This window comes from Giraffa tippelskirchi, chromosome 7 (genome assembly GCF_054371585.1).
Source record: "Giraffa tippelskirchi isolate mGirTip1 chromosome 7, T2T-mGirTip1v1.2.pri, whole genome shotgun sequence".
Taxonomy (NCBI): Eukaryota; Metazoa; Chordata; class Mammalia; order Artiodactyla; family Giraffidae; genus Giraffa; species Giraffa tippelskirchi.
Genome location: NC_137281.1, coordinates 22,738,703 through 22,759,677, shown reverse-complemented (window position 1 = coordinate 22,759,677; position 20,975 = coordinate 22,738,703). Strand labels below are relative to the sequence as shown.

At 40.5% G+C, this 20,975-nt stretch overlaps 1 protein-coding gene and 1 pseudogene across 2 annotated transcripts in view; both read left to right on the top strand.

Moving 5' to 3' along the window:
• Positions 1-20,975, top strand: part of PKD1L3 (polycystin 1 like 3, transient receptor potential channel interacting) — an 81,706-nt gene that overhangs the window by 48,990 nt on the left and 11,741 nt on the right. The window contains 8 exon segments of the mRNA XM_081510720.1: positions 5,814-5,913; positions 7,691-7,831; positions 8,909-9,118; positions 9,121-9,163; positions 15,688-15,697; positions 18,121-18,175; positions 18,818-19,133; positions 20,065-20,198. Coding sequence (XP_081366846.1) covers positions 5,814-5,913; positions 7,691-7,831; positions 8,909-9,118; positions 9,121-9,163; positions 15,688-15,697; positions 18,121-18,175; positions 18,818-19,133; positions 20,065-20,198 — 1,009 coding nt within the window.
• On the top strand, positions 11,974-12,694 carry LOC145514577 (small ribosomal subunit protein eS12 pseudogene; annotated as a pseudogene). Its single transcript, XR_014060231.1, has one exon. The product of XR_014060231.1 is annotated as a small ribosomal subunit protein eS12 pseudogene (transcript).

The following is a 20,975-nucleotide window of genomic DNA, read 5'->3' as shown; positions in this document are numbered from 1 at the left end:
CCGAACTACCAGGGAAGTCTCCTGAATTCTTAGATGTCACAGAACAATCATCATTTTCCCCACTGATCATTAAGATCACCTTGCACAGTCTCAGCTTGCAAGATCATTTATGTGATCCCACACTGCCATGCAAAGTGAGAACTACCTTTAATTAGGTATGAAATGTCATGATGTCTGTTACTTTCAAATGGTTCAAAAAAGTAAATATGGTGAAATGTTAGCTTTTGTATCTTCCAATTTTTATGTATGTTTAAAAATTTAGTAAGGAATTATATACTCAAATGTAAGAGTTTGTAGAAGAAAAATTATATAAAACTATTTTTAGAAGAAAATATATGGGAAAATCTATGTAACCTTCGGTTAGGCAAAGAGTTCTTGTGTTGTTCTGTTGCTCAGTTGTGTCCAACTCTTTGCGTCCCCATGGACTGCAGCACACCAGGCTTCCCTGTCCTTCACTATCTCCCAAAGTTTGCTCAGATTCATGTCCATTGAGACAGTGATGCTGTCTAACCATCTCATCCTCTGCTGCCCTCTTCTCCTTTTGCCTTCAATCTTTCCCAGCATCAGGGTCTTTTCCAGTGAGTTGGCTCTTCACATCAGGTGGCCAAAGTATCAAAGCTTTAGCATCAGTCCTTCCGATGAATATTCAGGGTTGATTTCCTTTAGGATTGACTGGTTTGATCTCCTTGCATTTCAAGAGTTCTTTTATATTCTACCGAAAGCACAATACAGAAAAGAAAAAATTGATAAATAGGGCTTCATCAAAATTAAACACTTTGCTCCATGAAAGACACTTTTTAAAATTTAAGTATAGTTGATTTACAATGTTGTGTTAGTTTCTGGTATACAGCAAAATGATTCCATTATATGTGTAACCTTTTTCATATTCTTCTCCATTGTTTATTAATGGAATACTGAATATAGTTTCCTGTGCTATAGAATAGGAGCCCGTTTATCTATTTTATATACAGTAGTTTGTATCTGCTAATTTATCTAATTTGTCTCCTAATTTATCCCTCCCCCACAGGTAACCATATGTCTTGTCTCTCTTTTTAATAATTTTATTTATTTATTTATGGCTGCACTGGGTCTTCGTTGTTTTGCATGGGCTTTCTCTGGTCGTGGTGAGCCGGGTCTACTCTTCATTGCGGTGCACAGGGTTCTCATTGTGGTGGCTTCTCTTGGCTGTGGAGCATGAGCTTTGTATTCCAAGGAATAAGTGTCTGTTAATTTCATGGCTGCAGTCACCATCTGCAGTGATTTTGGAGCCCCCAAAAATAAAGTCTCTCACTGTTTCCATTTTTTTCCCCATCTATTTGCCATGAAGTGATGGGACCAGATGCCATGATCTTAGTTTTCTGAATGTTGAGTTTTAAGCCAGAACAATTTGAAAATACTTTGAACATTGGGGTGCATGTACCTTTTTGAATTAGAGTTTTGTCTGGATTTAATCGGAGAAGGCAATGGCACCCCACTCCAGTACTCTTGCCTGGAAAATCCCATGGACAGAGGAGCCTGGTGGGCTGCAGCCCATGAGGTCTCGAAGAGTCGGACACGACTGAGCGACTTCACTTTCACTTTTCACTTTCATGCATTGGAGAAGGAAATGGCAACCCACTCCAGTATTCTTGCCTGGAGAATCCCAGGGACAGGGGAGCCTGGTGGGCTTCCATCTATGGGGTCGCACAGAGTCGGACACAACTTAGCAGCGACAGCAGCTAAGCAGCAGCAGCAGCGTGTGTAGGAATGGGTTTGCTGGATCATACAGCGACACTATTTTTAGTCTTTTGAAGAACCTCCATACTGTGTTCCTTAGTGGCTGCACCAATTTATATTACCACTAATAGTGTAGGAGGGTTCCCTTTTCTCCACACCCTCTCCAGCATTTCGATGATGGCCATTCTGACTAGTGTGAGGTGGTACCTCATTGTAGTTTTGATTTGCCTTTTTCTAATAGTTAATGATGATGAGCATCTTTCATGTGCCTGTTGGCCATCTGTATGTCTTCTTTGGAGAAATGTCTATTTAGGTCTTCTCCCAATTTTGTAATTGGGTTGTTTTTTTGTTACTGAGTTGTATGACCTATGTGTATATTTTGGAGATTAATCCCTTGTTGGTCACAGTATTTGCAATTGTTTTCTCCTAGTCTGTAGGTGTATTTTTTTTGTTTTCATTTTATTTATGGTTTCCTTCGATGTACAAAAGCTTAGAAGTTTGACTAGGTCCAATTTGTTTTATTTTTGTTTTTATTTCTATTGCTTTGGGAAACATTGGTACCATTTATGTCAGAATGTTTTGCCTATGTTCTCTTCTAACAGTTGTATGATATCATGTCTATTTAAGCATTTAAGCAATTTTTAGTTTTATTTTTATGTGTGTGTTCTAATTTTATTGATTTATGTGTGGCTGTCCAACTTTCCCAGGACCACTTGCTAAAAAGATTGTCTTTTCTCCATTGGATATTCTTGTCTCCTTGATAGATTAATTGACCATAAGTGTGTGGCTTTACTTCTGAGCTCTCTATTCTCTTCCTTTGAACCATATGTCTGTTTTCGTGCCAGTGTCATGCTGTTTTGATAACTGTAGCTTTGTAGTGGTGTCTGGAGTAGAATGACTAAAATATTGATAATACCAAATGCTGGTGAGGATGCAGAGTACCTGGGAACTCACGTTCATCAGTGGTAGACTGTGTAGAAATGTAAAAATGGCATAGCCACTTTGGAAAGCAGTTTGCCAGTTTCCTGCAGAATTAATACAGTTACCATATAACTTAGTAATTTTACCCCTAGGTATTTACCCAAAAGAAATAAAAACTTATATTCACACAAAACTCTGTGAATATTTATGGCAGCTTTATTCATAACTGCCAAGAATGGGACTTTCCTGGTGGTCCAGTGGTTAAGACTCCACACTTCCACTGTGTTAGGCACAAGTTTGATCCCTGATCAGGGAACTATTAATAAGATGCCACATGGTGTGGCCAACAATAATTGCCAAGGATGGAACCAACTCAGATACCTGTCAACTGCTAAATGGATAAACTAACTGGGGAACATAGAAGACTCCTCATCAATGAAACAAACCACTGGTATGTGTAATGACCTGGATGAATCTTAAATGTAGCATTGTAAATGAATCCTAAGTGAAAGAAACCTGTTCCCAAAGCATACTTTTTGTTTCCGTTTATATGACAGTCTGCAAAAAGTAAAAACTACATGGATGGAGAATCCATCAGTAGTTGCCAGAGATGAAGGTTGGAGAAAGGGTTGACCACAAAGGGGCAGCATCAGGGAATTTTTTCGGGTGATGAAACTGTAAGGTATATTGATTATAGTAGTAGATACTCAGTTCTGTGTATTTGTCAAAAGTTATAGAATTATGAACCAAAAAGAGTGGGTTTTCAGTATGTGTAAATACTTTTTTAAAGCTAAAAAATCCTTTGTTATTTCAATGACTCCCCCCGCTCCAAAAAAAAAAAAAAACTTTTAAAGAACTCCTCTTCACCGGTCAAATAAATTAGAACAATAAGATTCAATTTTGCTTTTAACAGTGGCAGAGAAAAACAAATGAATACACAGTGATTTGCATTGTGTATTTGTGTTTCCATTTGCCCGAGAAAATAAGCACTTAATGCTGGTTGAGGAAAATTAGGCAGTATATACAGTAAAAGCCTTCAAAGTCTACATCCCTTTGCTAAGTTTCACCTCTAAGGGTCTCTTTCTGAGAAAATTCAGAGTGGTTTATAATGATAAAATTGACAACAATTTAAATGTTCAAGAATAGTTCATTGCTTAATGTGTTATAAGACAGCCATATCTGTGTAATAGGATACTAAGCAACCATTTAAAATGTTATAGAAAATGTAATGATGTAGAGAGCTAGCTCAGTTGAAGACAAAAAAATTAATGGATGGCTCAGACAGTAAAGAATCAACCTGCCAATATTGGAGGCCAGGTCTGATGCCTGGGTTGGGAAGATCCCCTGGAGAAAGAAATGGCAACCCACTCCAATATCCTTGGCTGGGAAATTCCATGGACAGAGGAGCCTGGCGGGCTATAATCCGTGGGGTGGGAAAGAGACACGACTGAGCAACTAACACTTCCACTTTCCAAATTTTTAAAGTTTCTTAAAGTCTCTAAATTTTTTCAAACTTTTTATAATGTATATCAGTTTTTTAAAGTTAGAAAGTATAAAAAGAGGAACAGAAGAGACAGAAAACCATTGTGTTAGCTTAGTTATAAGTATTGCTACAGAGAGAATTTGGTTGAACTCCTATGGCTCAGCTGATAAAGAATCCGCCTGCAATGTGGGAGACCTGGGTTTGATCCCTGGGTTAGGAACATCCCCTGGAAAAGGGAAAGGCTACCCACTCCAGTATTCTGGCCTGGACAATTCCATGGACTAAATAGTCCATGGGTCGCAAAGAGTCAGACATGACTGAGCAACTTTCATTTCACTTATGGCCAAGTGTATTTTTTTTTTTTTTTTTTTGGCTGTGCCGAGTCTTAGTTGCAGCACACAGGATCTTTCGTTATGGTGCACGGGACTCTCTAGTTGTGGTGCGTGGGCTCAGTAGTTGTAGCACGTGGGCTTAGTTACTCTGTGGCATATGGGATCTTAGTTCCCCGACCAGGGATCAAACCCAAGTCCCCTGCATTGCAAGGCAGATGGACTTAACCACTGGACTGCCAAGGAAGTCCATCAAGTATGCTGCTGCTGCTAAGTCGCTTCAGCCGTGTCCGACTCTGTGCGACCCCATAGACGGCAGCCCACCAGGCTCCTCCGTCCCTGGGATTCTCCAGGCAAGAATACTGGAGTGGGTTGCCATTTCCTTCTCCAGTGTGTGAAAGGGAAAAGTGAAAGTGAAGTCGCTCAGTCGTGTCCGACTCTTAGCGACCCTGTGGGCTGCAGCCTACCCGGCTCCTCCGCCCATGAGATTTTCCAGGCAAGAGTACTGGAGTGGGGTGCCATTGCCTTCTCCACCAAGTATACTTTTTAGTAATTTCCCAGTGGTGCTAGTGGTAAAGAACCCACCTGCCAATCCTGGGTAGATGCAAGAGATTCGGGTTCAATCCCTGGGTCGGGAAGAGAAGGACATGGCAGCCCACTCCAGTATTCTTGCCTGGAAAATCCCATGGACAGAGGAGCCTGGTGGGCTGCAGTCCATAGGGTCGCACAGAGTCAGACACTGAAGCAACTTGGCACCTGCACCTCAAATCTAGTCCTTGAGACCGTCCACTAGAGGGCACCTTCAGGTCTGCAGAGCAAACACACCTGCAATCGTCCCCTCACCGTGGAGTGCGGCAGTGGGCCAGAAATAATTACTCTTGTCCTTTGTTCTCTGAGGACTGGAGCACTTCCTCCTCTCTAAGGAAATTTAAGGGGTGGTGGGAGGGTACTTGTTTCTCCTAATAGAGGCTTACTCAGTTCTAAAATTCCATGCCTCCTCCAGCACAACTGGCACTTTCAAAAGCATAGCTGCTTCAGTCTTGCTCATCAAAGTTGTTCCAAAGACAGGTGTTACTGAACAATTTATACAAAGCATCACAAATCATTTGATAGTTTAGGTTTTTCTAGCCAAGCAGATTAAAGACTACAGGCGAAAATATAAAGATTACCATATCAACCATGTCTTCGTGGTTATGCAAAAATAACTATGAAATTACTTAATCCTGAGTGTTCCATAAATATAAAGGGCCAGATCACTGAGATGTAGCGGTCATACCCACCTTCACCTCTACCTGTCGGTGCCACCTTCTTGGATTCTATGATGTCTGCTCATTATTAGTGCCTCCTCTGACTTTCCTGTCTAGGTGATCTTCCTCACGCTGTTCTACTCACTGATGCTGAACAGGATGCCACAACTTCATAGAGAGAAGGAACATCAAACCAGGAGGATCTTGGCACTCTGGGGTAATTCAACTAATACTTCTAATTAATATCTCATTTTGCAAAGAGCAAATTATATATCAGAACAGTGCACTCCCAGCCATCTCACTGACTAAGACAAATTTATCCACTCAGGGATCTTGTCTCTAACCAGCCATCGTGCCTCCTTCCTGACTCTAGACCAACCAGTGGGTCACCAGAACTCCTTATGATCCATCCCTCTGGAGGTCACTCAGAGCTTCAGCTCTCCCCTATATTTCAGATTCCTTCCTCGTGTTTCTAGCTTTGAGCCCCAGGTGCTGTTTCCAACTGCTCACCCTCTGTATCTGAATGCCTACAGCTGTCACAAACACGCCCCAAGCAGAATTATTTGCCTGCCCCACAAATTCACTTCTTTACTGTTTTCTCATTTCAGTTAATAATATCACCACTAGCTAGAATAATCATCCTAAATGCCACCCCCAACTCAATCACCAAGCCTGAGGAAGTATGAATAAAACTGACTAGAGCCACTCATTTCACACAGATGAAACTCACCAACAAAAGGTGGCCAAAAAGCAAATGGCAGAAAAATTAACACAACATTCTGTTTTCACCTGGGCCGCACCGCCTGTGTGATCTTAGTTTCCCAACTAGGGATAGAACCCACGCCCCCGCTACGGGGAAGTCCCTTAACACAACATTTTAATCATGCAAGAAATGCATGCCTTACTTAGAGACACATTTTTTAATGAAATGCATAGGAGGATAAACTCCAAAATTTAGGAGAGGATTAGCTCTGAAGAAGAGATAGAAGGGATACCATCAGAGAGGTGCACAGCAGGTTTTATCTCAGCTGCCACTTATTTCTTAAGCTGAGTGGTGGACAAGCTGCTAAAGGGTTGGCATCTTATTCCTTGTGAGATTAAAAAACTAGTAATCTGACTTCAAACTGCCTTCTCAGTCCTCATTTCATCTCTCCATCTCTTGAATTGCTGTTCCTTCTGCTAAAGTGACTTTTTTTCTTTCTTGTCCTCATCTTCATCCATCTAGAGAATTCTTTCTGACTCATTTAAAACAAATGTCCTATGTCCCTGCCTCTGGGCCACTTTCTCTGAATTCCTTGAGGAGGTTTATTTTTCTCTCCAGTGATCCCTCAGCACTTGGTTCCTACAGGCTGACATATTTCAGGTCATATTCTAACTCCCTCTCTCTCCCCATCTTGATTTACACATCTTTAGATTCTTCTGCCCACAGTGTGGTCTGGAGAACAGCACCTGCATTTCCTGGAATTCAGGCTCTTAGGCCTCACCCCAGAAACTGCATTTTAACACAACTCCAGGTGGTCCCCCTGCCCGTTTTACAGTGAGAACCACCACTCTGGAACAGTACTCCCATTGGGTAATCCACTGACTAAACTGTTCGGTTCTAGTCCAAGATAAGTAGAGAAATTGAGAATAAGCCTTTAGGAACATTTATAGCAATTGGGCAGACTAATTTTAGGCCTATTGAATCTAATTTTCAAAATGGGGCTTCTATTTTTAGGCCTCTATTTTGTGACATATTTCTTGTATTTTGTAGGCCTCTGTTCTCTGTCAGTTTTCTAGTTTTTACTGTATTTTACAAAAGTATTAGTCCCTGATGGATTGCAAATGTTTTTTTAAGTCTTTGATGGTAGTTTGGGAAGTATTGCTTGTGCAGCTTCTTTTCTCCATTTCAGCATTTAACAGGAGATACTCATAGTAGATGCCCAGCAGATGTTGATGAATAACTACTTAATGAAATATAACCTTTTTTTGGCCTGCATTTGAATTCTTGACAGCAAGATGTCCGTCATCATTACCCGGTTCAAGAGATAAGAACAACTCCATCTATGTAGCCCCCACTATGAACAGTCCAGTTAAGTGCCCAGAAACAACCTTGAAAAAGAAGAAGTTCTTCAAGTTGACAGGAGATGTTTTAGGTACGGAGAGGAGACGGTAACATGTTGATTCATCAACACATTTCCCAGCAAGGATAGGGGGCGTGAGAATAAAATGGAAAACCTAGAAGGGGGGAAAAGTATCTTAAAGTATTCACCTTGAAACATTCTGGATGCTACTAAACAAGGCTGTACGGTGAATGGAGGGGCTCCTGAACTTACGATCTAATTGTGTGCTTGAGGAAGTCACTTCTTCTGTCTGCAGAATGTAATCTTGAAACTTGATCAGCATCACAGGGTGGAGGGAAAATGAATATGCTTTGAAAAATAGCTGTCCTGTAAGTACAAGGTAACTGCCCAACACATCTAGTGTTTGGGTTATTGGATTCTCTGGACCAAAATAGACAAATTCTGTTTTTGTCATGTGAACAGAGACAATCTATAGATAACTGGGGATGGGAAGAGACCAGGGGAATTGTTTGGGGGGTCATTTAGACCTTAGAACTAAAATAAAGCATTTTTGTGGGGGATTTTATGTATCTCAAGTATAATTTCTGATCAGTGGCAAAATAATTCTGGGAAGGAATATGTATATATCTATTGCTGCACATACAGATATCACCAGGAGCCAAATGCTTTGGCTTATCTCTGACAATTATAAAGTTGAATCACGTGAAAGTGCCAATTTTTGACTGTTTTTGACCTGTGAAAGTCTATATGCTTAGGGAAAAATGAAGAAAAATGTATAGAGGATTTTTGTTAAATTGAAGTATAGTTGGTTTATAATGTGCCAATCTGCTCTACAGCAAAGTGACTCAGTTATATATATATGTATATATATATATATATATATATATATATATATACACTCTTTTTTTATATTCTTTCCATTATGGTTTATCCCAGGAGATCAGCTATCGTTCCCTGTGCTATACAGTAGGACTTTGTTGTTTATCCATTCTTCATGTAGTAGTTTGCATGTACCAACCCCAAAATCCCAGCCCATCCCTCCCCCCCCACCTTGGCTTCCATAAGTCTGATCATATAGAGAATTTCAAAGAATTGAAATTTGAAATTTCAATTTCAAATTTACCTATGGTTTTCTTGCTTCTGTACTAGCACAAATCCTTTTCCTTACCCTGTTGATGACTACAGTCTACTCGACGCAGAACTCCAATAGATTTTACCTCCGTCAAGCTATCCACAAGAGCTTTTCTCACCATTTCTCAGAGATCAAACTTCTTAAGCATTTCTACACGTGGGCCAACAGCACCCTCCTTCCCAACCTGTACGGGGATTACACAGGTAAGAATACAGTCCAGGGGCCCAGCCCTGCAAATGTGGGATACAGTTGGTTTTACATATGCCCCTACAGTAACCATTAGAACACTGGAGAAAATTTCACTGGCTGTGTCAATATGACTGCACCTCTGTGGGCCCCCAAAGGTCCACTCCTAGGGACCCATCTAAGCAGTTTCAGGTTTATGTCTGTACACCCAAGGGTGATCAGTCCCCGAGGGCTGATTCCCACTGAAGAGTTTCACTGCTGCTGCTAAGTCGCTTCAGTTGTGTCCGACACTGTGCAACCCCATAGACGGCAGCCCACCAGGCTCCCTCATCCCTGGGATTCTCCAGGCAAGAACACTGGAGTGGGTTGCCATTTCCTTCTCCAATGCATGAAAGGGAAAAGTGAAAGTGAAGTCGCTCAGTCGTGTCTGACTCTTCGTGACCACATGGACTGCAGCCTACCAGGCTCCTCCGTCCATGGGATTTTCCAGGCAAGAGTACTGGAGTTGGGGTGCCATCGCCTTCTCCGGAAGAGTTTCACTAGAGGCCGATAAACAAAGTTGAGAATTTATTCACTTACAGCATGCCGCTGCTCCTGCTGCTGCTGCTAAGTCACCCCAGTCGTGTCCGACTCTGTGCAACCCCATAGACGGCAGCCCACCAGGCTCTGCCGTCCCTGGGATTCTCCAGGCAAGAACACTGGAGTGGGAGAAGTCACTGAAGTGGTCCTTGGGGTTGCTTGCCTCCTGAAGGAAGGAACCACATGCAGCTGAAGTTTGTTCTCTAAGCCCAGATGTAATCAGCAAGATCTCACACCAGGGTGCTATTTTGATAGATTGCCTGATGCGCAGTCATTCCTTAGTCTGTGATGTGTGACTTTTCTTGGTTGGTTATATAGTTCAACTCCATGAATACGTAGTGAACAACCAGTGTACTGGGAACTGTCCTAGGAGCTAATGATGAAAAGATGAGTATTATGTGGTTTGTACCCTCAGAGAACCTCACCATCAAGAGGAGTAAGTGTGAATGCTTCTTGTTCAGTATTTCTCAACCAGGTACCAACACTTTGTCGTATTATAACTTTGTGTCTTATTAAGTGAGTTGTGTTCTGGAAATTGCTGCATTCATTAATCTCAGGACTGGTGCCTTTCTGTTGAGATTTGGAATATCTCCTAAGTTCCTGAAAAAAAATCTGAGTGATGTGTCATCTGAGTAAACATGTATACTCTTTTTTTTAAATTAAATTTTATTGGAGTATAGTTGACTTACAGTGTTGGAAATGTAGGCTTCAAGTATACAGTAAAGTGAATCAGTTATGCATATACGTATATCCCTCTTTAGATTCTTTTCCCATATAGGCCATTGCAGAATATTGAGTAGAGTTTCCATGCTATACAGCATTTTCTTATTAGTTATCTGTTTTATATATAGTAGTGTGTATATGTCAGTCCCAATCTCCCAATTTATCCCTCTCCCACTTTCCCCTTTGGTAACCATGAGTTTGTTATCTACATCTGTATAGTCTTTTCTTAAACGTGTGTCCTTTCTAAGTTGCTTCAGTTGTGTCTCACTCTATGTGACCCTATGGACTGTAGCCCACCAGGCTCCTCTGTCCATGGGGATTCTCCAGGCAAGAATACTAGAGTGGGTCGCCATGCCCTTCTCCAGGGGATCTTCCCAACCTAGGGATCGAACCTGCATCTCTTGTATCTCCTGCACTGGCAGGCAGGTTCTTTACCACCAGCACCACCTGGGAAGCTCTTAATGTGTACGTGGTGCATTTAAGAGATTTTACAGGTGGCAACTCCTATGCATTGCATGTTGATTCTTTCTAGCTGAGTTTCATTTATTTTATGGTTGTGCTGGGTCTTTTTTGCAGCACATGGACTCTCTCTTGCTGCACCTGGGCTTTCTCTAGTTGCAGAGAGTGGGGCCTTTCTCTCTAGTTGCAGTGCAAGGGCTTCTTGTTGTGGTGGCTTCTCATGCTACAGAGGGCTCTAGATGCACGGGCTAGACTAGATGCAAAGGTGCAGACTCAGAAGCCACATCCTTGCTCTCCTCTTACCACCAATGTGTTTCTGGGTGAATCACTCAACCTCTGGTGCCTCAGTTTCCCCATCTATACAGTGGGGATAATCTTAGGATCTATCCTTTAAGATTGATGTGAAAATTTAAAACTTAGTAGATCTAAGTGCTTAGAACAGTGTTGGGCACTCAATAGGTCTTAGCTATTATTTATTTATTTTTTTTGGTTGCACTGGGTTTTCACTGCTCCGAGCAGGCTTTTCTCTAGTGGGGCAAGCCAGGACTGCTCCGTAATTGTCGTGTGTGGGCTTCTCATTGCAGTGGCTTCTGTTGTTCTGGAGAACGGGCTCTTAACACATGGGCTTCCGTAGTTGTGGCTCCTGGGCTCTAGAGCACAGGCTCGACAGCTGTGGCGCACAGGCTTCGTTGCTCCGAGGCATGTGGAATCTTCCTGGACCAGAGATTGAACTCATGTCCCCTGTGTTGGCAAGCGAATTCTTAACCACTGGACCACCAGAGAAGTCCCAGTCTTAGCTATTATTAATTGCGGCAGTTGGAGCTCTGGTTCTACTAGAACCACAGAGGTTACAGGAGTAACCTGGACATACTAAGGAAGAGCAACAGCAATCTGACATGTAGATAAAGAAATAGAATTAAGGAGATAATACTGATAGACATTTAAATTGTTTTCAGTCTTCTACTGTTAACAACAGTACTATTAAATATCCTTTTACATATATAATTTCACTCATACAAATATATCCATAAGATGAGTACCTTGAAAAGAGTTGATAAAACTGTATATCCAGCTTTCCCTGCCAAATGGAGGCTCGGATGCATTCAAGATTCGGTTCCACCAGTAACCCACCACCATGGCTGAGGAAGGCATTGCTGCTGGAGGTGTAATGGACGTTAATACTGCTCTGCAAGAGGTGGTGAAGACCGCCGTCATCCATGATGGCCTAGCATGTGGAATTCACGAAGCTGCCAAAACCTTAGATAAGCACCAAGCCCATCTATGGGTGCTTGCGTCCAACTGCCATGAGCCTATGTATGTCAAGTTAGTGGAGGCACTTTGTGCTGAGCACCAAATCAACCTGATTAAGGTCGATGACAACAAGAAACTAGGGGAATGGGTAGGCCTCTGTAAAACTGACAGACAGGGAAAACCCCGTAAAGTAGTTTGTTGCAGTTGTGTGGTGGTTAAGGACTATGGCAAAGAGTCTCAGGCCAAGGATGTCATCAAGGAGTACTTCAAATGCAAGAAATGATGAAATAAAAAACTGAGTTCTTGTTTTTTTGTTTTTTTGTTTTTTTTAAAGTATATCCATTTTTCATTTAAAAAGCTATATATTGCCAGTAACATTTTTTAACTCTTTAACTGCTAAAAATTTTTTTGCTCTCAGAACTGATGTAGCCCAGTCCCATTAGTTCACTTGTTTTCAGAAATACTGAGAACCAAGCCATTTGTGGCAAATAATTGTATCCTATAAATACATAACTTTGCTAAATAGCCTAGGCCAATGTCAAAACACATTTGGGAAGAATTTTTTTGGTAAGATTTAATAAAAATTCCTCTTGTAGCAATTTAAACTTGTTTTTTCTCGTGTGACTTTCTTCTCAGATGGAAAACCATTAATCTCACAATTCTGTAGTTGCATACTTTTTATTTAAGGAATATACAGTGAGACTACCTTTGAAGGTTAAATCACCCCTTACCTTCCTCTTATCTTCTTTCCAACTCTTGGTCCTTTGATAACTACTGCAAACCTCTCCCTGCCAGATTTTCTAACATAATCTTTTTCTTTCATGTTAAAACATCTTTTTAATAACTAAAACATGAATATGGAGAAAAACAGTATATACCACAAGGTATATTGTGCAACTCTCCTTTATCCCCTGATCCCTTCTCTTTCTGAGAGGCAACCTCATTCCCAATTGATTATACAGGCATACCTCAGTTTATTGCATTTTGCTTCATTACATTTCAGAGATACTGCTCTGTCTGTCTAAGAAATTGAAGATTTGGGAACCCTGTGTCAAGCAACTTCATTTGTGCCATTTCTTCAACAGCATTTGCTCACTTTGTCTCTGTCACATTTTAGTCATTCTTCAAACATTTCAGCTGTTTATTATATTTATTACGGTGACCTTGTGATCAGTGATCTTGGATGTTACTATTGCAAAAAGATTATGACTCACTGAAGACTCAGATGATGGTTAGCATTTTTTTATAGAAATAAAGTATTTTTTTAGCAATTAAGTTTTTAATTAAGGTATGTACATTGCTTTTTTAGACATAATGGTATTGTATACTTAACAGACTATGTTTCAATCTAAACATAACTTCTTTTTGGGGGGGCTACACCACATGAGTTGCTGGATCTTAGTACCCAGACCAGGAATTGAACCTGGATGTTGGCAATGAAAGTGCCAAGTCCCAACCACTGGACAGTCATGGAATTCCCTAAACATAACTTTTATATGTCCTGGGAGACCAAAAAATTCATGTGACTTGCTTTGTAGCAGTGGATTTGAACTAAACCCATAGTATCTCCAAGCTATATTTATAAATTCTTTCAGAGGTAATCTGTACATTTGCAATTACATTTGATGATAAACAGCATCCTGCTATAAACACTGTCATGCATTTTTGCCTTTTCCCCTTAGGTTGCCTAGAGATTATTCCATCAGCATATGTAAAGCGGTCCCTTTCTATGTTTTATTCATTTACTGTATAGTATGCCATTGCATGGATGTACCGTAAATTGTATAACCAACTCCTTATTGATAGACATTTAGATTGTTTCCAGTCTTCTACTATTAACAACAGTACTATTAATATCCTTTTACATACATAATTTCACTCGTGCAAATATATCTGTAAGATAAGTACCTTGTAAAGACTTGATAAAACTGTATATTCATTTTTCATTTAAAAAGCTATTGCCAAATTGCCCTCAGTTGTACCAATTAACATTTCCATGAGCACCGCGTAAGATCTGCCCACATCCCCAGTAGTTCACCATACAGGTAGCTCTGAGATACACGAAAGGTTTGCAACTGCACTCAAAAGAAAATGCAAGTCAAAACTAAACTGAGGAGCCACTTTTCACCTCTCATACGGACAAACCTTACCTCTGCTCTTGCCCTTCTTCATTCCATTTTCCCCATATTGTTTTTCTTTAACATATGTGTTTTGTCCCTGTTCAGAAGCTCCCAATGGAGTCCATCACACTTAAAAGCATAAACCCTTTCTAAAGCTTACTCTAAGGCCTTCCCCTCTCAGGACTGTTGTACCTACCTCTGTTCCTTCTCCTAACCTCATTCTGCCCCCTCATTCACTCTACTACTGCCGCACAAACTTCTGTGCTTTCCCTAACCAGGCCGCACACACTCTTGCTTCAGGGCCTTGGAACTTGCTCTTGCCCTTAACTGTTGTCTGCCTCGGGTTCTCCAGACTTTGTTAGGGTCTCTCTCATAACCCACTCCAGTATTCTTGCCTGGGAAATCCCATGGACAGAGGAGACTGGAGGGCTACAGTCTACGGGGTTGCAAGAGTCGGACACGACTTAGTAACTAAACAGCAAACTCTCATAAGCCACCTCCTCAGAGAAACATCTAATCATCCCTGTGAATAAATGTAGCACTGCTCCCTCCCCACAGGACACTGTCCCCTCATCCTACTCAGCTTTTCTTCATAGCACTATTATTACCTGAATATTGTTTAGTTACGCTGGAGAAGGCGATGGCACCCCACTCCAGTACTCTTGCCTGGAAAATCCCATGGACGGAGGAGCCTGGTGGGCTGCAGTCCGTGGGGTCGCGAAGAGTCGGACACAACTGAGCGACTTCACTTTCACTTTTCCCTTTCATGCATTGGAGAAGGAAATGGCAACCCACTCCAGTGTTCTTGCCTGGAGAATCCCAGGGACAGGGGAGCCTGGTGGGCTGCCGTCTCATGGGGTTGCATCGAGTCGGAAACTACTGAAGCGACTTAGCAGCAGCAGCAGCATTGCCTGTCTGCCTCCCTCCTAAATGTGAGTGCTCTGTGGACAGGGACGCTTTCGCCCACTGCCCTGTTCCTAGCACCTAGAATAGGGTACACACTGATTGAGACAAAGAATGAATGAATGTCATTCTGTAACCTTTGGCTATTTTTCACTGGGCTGCTTGGTTTTGTTTGCTTGCTTTGATAAGTGGGAGCTTTTTATATGTTAAGAGCTTATTTAGTTGTAGATAGAGATTTAGAGATTTATACAGAAACATAAGGATTTATAAAAATTTAGAGAATGGATAGCATATCAGTAGCTTAACTGATAAGCTATTGATATCTTAGCTGGGAGTGTGATATGCTTTTCTGTTCTCATCTTCATTTGTATCCCTCAGTCATATTAAATTCTCTTCATATAATTCTGGTACATCTTGTTAGGTTTATCTTTTGTGTTCTATGGTAAATAAGATTTCACTATACTAACTAGTGTTTGAATATATAGAGGCTGTTGACTTTACCATATTTAGTACCCCGATACCTTGCTGAATTTTTTTCGGTAAGAGCTTTTAGGTTGATTCTCTTTTCTCCACAGCTTTATTGAGGTACAGTGGAGACACTGAAATTGTATGTATTTAAGGTACACGTGATGTTTTAATATATGAGTACATTGTGAAATGATTACCACAATCATACTAATCAACACATCCATCTTTTCACGTAGTTACATGCTGGTTTTGGTGTGATAAGAACTTTTATTCTCTTAGCAAATTTCAAATATACAATATATCACTGTTGCTGTTAACTTTAATCTATAAGCTGTAATCATGCTATACATTAGATCTCCAGGACTTATTCACTTTAAAATTGAAAGCTTGTGTACTTTGACATCCACCCATCCTTCTCCCCACCCCAGTCCCTGGTACCCACCGTTCTGTCTGGTTCTGTAAGTTCGACTTTTAAAAATTCCACTTATGAGAGACCATACGTGCTTCTTTGTTGGCTCATTTTGTTTGTATCTTCACTTTTGTGAACAATCCTGCTATGAACATAGGAGTGCAGATCTCTCTTCAAGATGGTGACTTTATTTCCTTTCTATATATAGCCAGTAGTAAGATTGCTGGATCATACAGTAGCTCTATTTTTAATTTTTTGAGGAACCTCCATGCTATTTTCCATGATGGCTGTAACCAGTTTACATTCCGATTAATAGGATTCCTTTCTCCAAACCCTCACCAACACTTGTTATTTCTTGTCTTCCTGATGATAGCTATCCTGATAGGTATGAGGTGATATCACAGTGCAGTTTTGATTTTTGCATATCCCTATGGTTAGTGAGTTTTACATATACCTGTAAGTCATTTGTATGTCTTCTTTAGAAAAATGTGTTGTTTATTTATTTTTTGGTATTTAGTTGTATGAGTGCTTTATGGATTTTGGATTTTAATGCCTTGTCAGATACACAGTTTGCAAATATTTTCTCCCATTTCATAGGTTTATTTTATTGTTTCCTTTGCTGTGCAAAAACTTTTCGTTTGATGTACTCCCACTTGTTTTTGTTGCCTAAACGTTTAGTGTCATATCCAAAAAAAAAAAAATTGTCAAGACCAAGTGTCAAGAAGCCTTTTCTCTGTTTTCTTGTAGGAGTTTTGTAGTTTTGGGCCTAAGGTTTAAGTTGTTGACCCATATGGAGTTGATTTTTTGTATATGGCATAATAAAAGGGTTCAGCTCCATTCTTCCCCCTTTCCTATTTGGATGCCTTGTAGTTATTTTTCTTGCCTAACTTCTCTGGTTGGGACTTCCAGTATTGTGTTGAATAGACGTGGTGAGTAGGCATCCTTGTCTTGTTCCTTATCTTAGAGGAAGAGCTTTTAGTTTTCCACGAGTATAAAATTTAGCTGTGAGCTTCACATATATGGCTTTTATTTTCTTGAAGTACATTCCTTCTTGCCTAATTTGTTGAGTTTTTTATCATGAAAGGATACTGAATTTTGTCAAATGCTCTTTCTGTATCTGTTGAAATTATGTTTTTAATCCTTCATTCTTCTAATACGGTGTATCACATTTGTTAACTTATGTATTTTGATTCATCCTTGCATCCCAGGGATAAATCTCACTTGATTGTGGTGTGTGACCCTTTCAAGGTGCTGTTGAATTTTGGTTTTCTAGTATTTTGTTGATATGCATAGCGTCTTTTTCCATTGCTTCTATTTTTAGCCTATGTGTACATTTAAAACTTAAGTGAGTCTCTTATAGACAGCATATTGTTGGATCTTATATTTTTTTTCCATTTTTTTCCACTCTGTGTCTTTTGACTGGAGAATTTAGTCATTTACATTCAAAGTAATTATTGATAGGTTACGCTTAAAGCTGTCATTTTGTTCATTATTTTCTGATTTGTAATTCCTTTGTTCCTTTCTTGTCTTCCTTTGTCATTAATCGGAGAAGGAAATGGCAACCCACTCCAGTACTCTTGCCTGGAAAATCCTATGGACAGAGGAGCCTGGTAGGCTGCAGTCCATGGGTTCGCTAAGGGTCGGACACGACTGAGCGACTTCACTTTCACTTTTCCCTTTCATGCACTGGAGAAGGAAATGGCAACCCACTCCAGTATTCTTGCCTGGAGAATCCTAGGGACAGCGGAGCCTGGTGGGCTGCCGTCTATAGGGTCGCACAGAGTCGGACACGACTGAAGCGACTTAGCAGTTTGTCATTAATTTTTTGTAGTGGTAGGCTTTAATTCCTCTCTCCCTTTATCTTCTATGTATCTACTATAGCTTTTGTTTTGCAGTTACCATAATGAAGTGAAGTGAAAGTTGCTCCGTCATGTCCGACTCTTTGAGACCCCATGGACTATACAGTCCATGGAATTCTCCAGGCCAGAACATTGGAGTGGGTAGCCTTTCCCTTCTCCAAGGGATCTTCCCAACCCAGGGATTGAACCCAGATCTCCTGCATTGCAGGCAGATCCTTTACCAGCTGAGCCACAAGGGAAGCCCAGGAATACTGGAGTGGTTAGCCCATCCCTTCTCCAGCGGATCTTCCCAACCCAGGAATCTAACCAGTGTCTCCAGCATTGCAGGTGATTCTTTACCAACTCAGCTATCAGAGAAATCCTTAAGGTTACCATAAGGCTCACATAAAACATCTTACAGTTATTACTATAAATTATTATTTTAAGCCAACAACTTATCTTCAATCACATACAAAAACCACACTCTAATTATCCCTTTTATGCTCTTGATGTCACACTTCACTTCTTAATGTTTATCTAGATCATTGTCTTCATTTATTTGGCTACATCGAGTTTTAGTTGCAGCAGGCAACTAAACTTTGTTGTGTCACGCAGAATCTTCCGTTGCTCACACAAACTCTCTAGTTGTGGTGAAAGGGCTCATTACTTGTGGCATGTGGGCTTAGCTGCTCTGCAGCATGTGGATCTTAGTTCCCCTATCAGGTATCAAACCTTCGTCCCTTGCGTTGCAGGGTGGATTCTTAACCACTGGGTCGCCAGGGAATTCCCTCATTATTTTTTACAAATTGTGATAATTTCATATCCTTTTAAAAAATGTTCATCTTATTTCTTTTGCTTATCTGATTGTATTAGCTAGCTAGCAACTCCAGAAATGTTTTTAAAAATATTGGTGAAAATAGGCCCTTTTTTTGTTACTAACTTACTGAGGCAATTTTTTTTTTTAAATGGCTTCCTGTATTCTCTCACTAGGATTTATTACTGATGGAAACTCCTTTCTTTTGGGCAATGTTCTACTTCGTCAGATTCGCGTTCCTGGTGCCACATTCTTTTCAACTAGACTATCTCTCCAAGAACAAGTGAAGCCATCTCACCAAATGCAGGAGGATACAGAGAACTACGGGGTTAACTGGGGGCCCCCTGATACAAACAACACGAAATCGGACAGCATCTGGCATTACCAGAATCAGGAGGCACTGGGTGGCTACCCCATCCAGGGAGAATTTGCCACTTACTCTGGAGGAGGGTATGCTGTGCGACTTGGAAGAAACTCTAGTAATGCACTCAGGTGAGTGAACCTGAACAGGAGGTCCAAGATGTTTGCTCCTGTCCATTCTTAGAACAATTAGGAATTAAGCACCCTTTTGAGTAGTTTTGACAGCCACTATTATGCTACTATACTATGTATGGCACTTGTAGACACTTTTATTTTAGATTTCTAAAGAAATGTATCTTTAAGTTTAAAAACTCCTGTTCAACCTCAAACTAAAGGTATATTTTGGGTTGCCACTTTGCCAAATCTCCTTCCTTTGCTCATCTGGAAAAACACATCAGTTTCAATTCTAGCTGCAGTTAAACTCAACTCGAGCTTAAGCAAACTGTATTCAAATAAGAGGAAACACCATGTCATGAACAATCCAAAATTAAAATGCCAAAATTAAATTGCCGGAGACTTAGAATGGTGTTATATACAAATCCTGAGTCTTTGTAATTATGTATGAAAAGCCCAAATTAAAATGATTATCTCTTCATTAAATTTTTCAACAAGAAACTAACTTCTCAAAAACAATGCCAACTAAATGGCATTTTGACTGCTTACACCTAAATAGCTTAGTTAAAAGTAGTACTTTTCAAATAGAAGTGATTGACACTGTATTATTATTAGCTATTTCATGAATCTTCAGTTTTAGATATTATCTAAAACAAGTTTTTAAAAGATACAATCTAATTAATTTTGAGGTACAATTCTTAACTGAGGTAAAATTAATTCTACCTCAGACCTTAAATGCCAAATACCTTTTCTGGAACATTTAACTTTGGTGTGAATACTAGTGAAAGTTTGGGCATTAGTAAGCATAAGTACTTTACAGATGAACCCACACTGGGAAATGTCACTCCTCACCTCCTCTGTGAGTGATACTGGAAATCCCAGAGCATTTTCCTCCTCTGCAGAGTTCACTGGCGAATATAGCTGGCCTGTCTTTCTGTTTTTTTTCCAGAGTTCTACAGCAACTTGAACAGAGCCACTGGCTAGACCATTGCACCAAAAGCCTCTTTGTGGAATTCGTGGTCTTCAATGCTAATGTGAACCTGTTCTGTGTAGTGACCCTGATTTTGGAGTCCAACAATGTAGGTATGAGGCCTCTTCTCTCTTCCCTCTGTAACCTGGGTATCACTGAAGGCCCCATTTCTTTTATCTTATGTCATTAGAAGAAATTATTTAAAGCTATTACACATAATTTTAAAAGTCAGACATTTCAAGGCAAAAACTAGCAGGCCTCTCTTCATCCTCACTTCATTCCTACTCTCCAGAGGCAGATTTAACTGATTCTTTGGTATTTAAAAATTACTCTAAAAATGCAACATACTTATTAAGTATGTCATTACTCTTCAGTTTTAGATAGTATCTTTTTTTTGGCGGGGGTGGGGTGGGGTGGGTTGTGCTGGGTGTTCATTGCTGCACGCAGGCTTTCTCTAGTTGCAGCGAGCAGGAGCTGTTCTGTGTTGCAGTGCCCAGGCCTCCTCTTGTGGTGTGGTGGCTTCAGTAGTTGTGGCGCACAGGCTCAAGAGCGCAGGCTAAGTAGTTGTGCTTGGCTAGTTGCTCTGCGGCATGTGGAAGCCTCCTGGAATAGGAATCGAACTCGTTTCCCCTGCGTTGGTAGATGAATTCTTATCCACTGTACTACTAGGGAGGTCCCAATAGTATCTTCTTATGATGATAATTCAACTGTTTTATACCCACACATACCCCAACATACACACACATAAAAACATTGTCCCAATAGAGTAGTTATCATTCTCCCAATATAGTAATGTAACTTATGACTAATATTTCTATTACAGTGATTATATAAATATTTTCTAAGAATGAGCCTGGTGGCTCAGTTGGTAAAGAATCTGCCTGCAATGC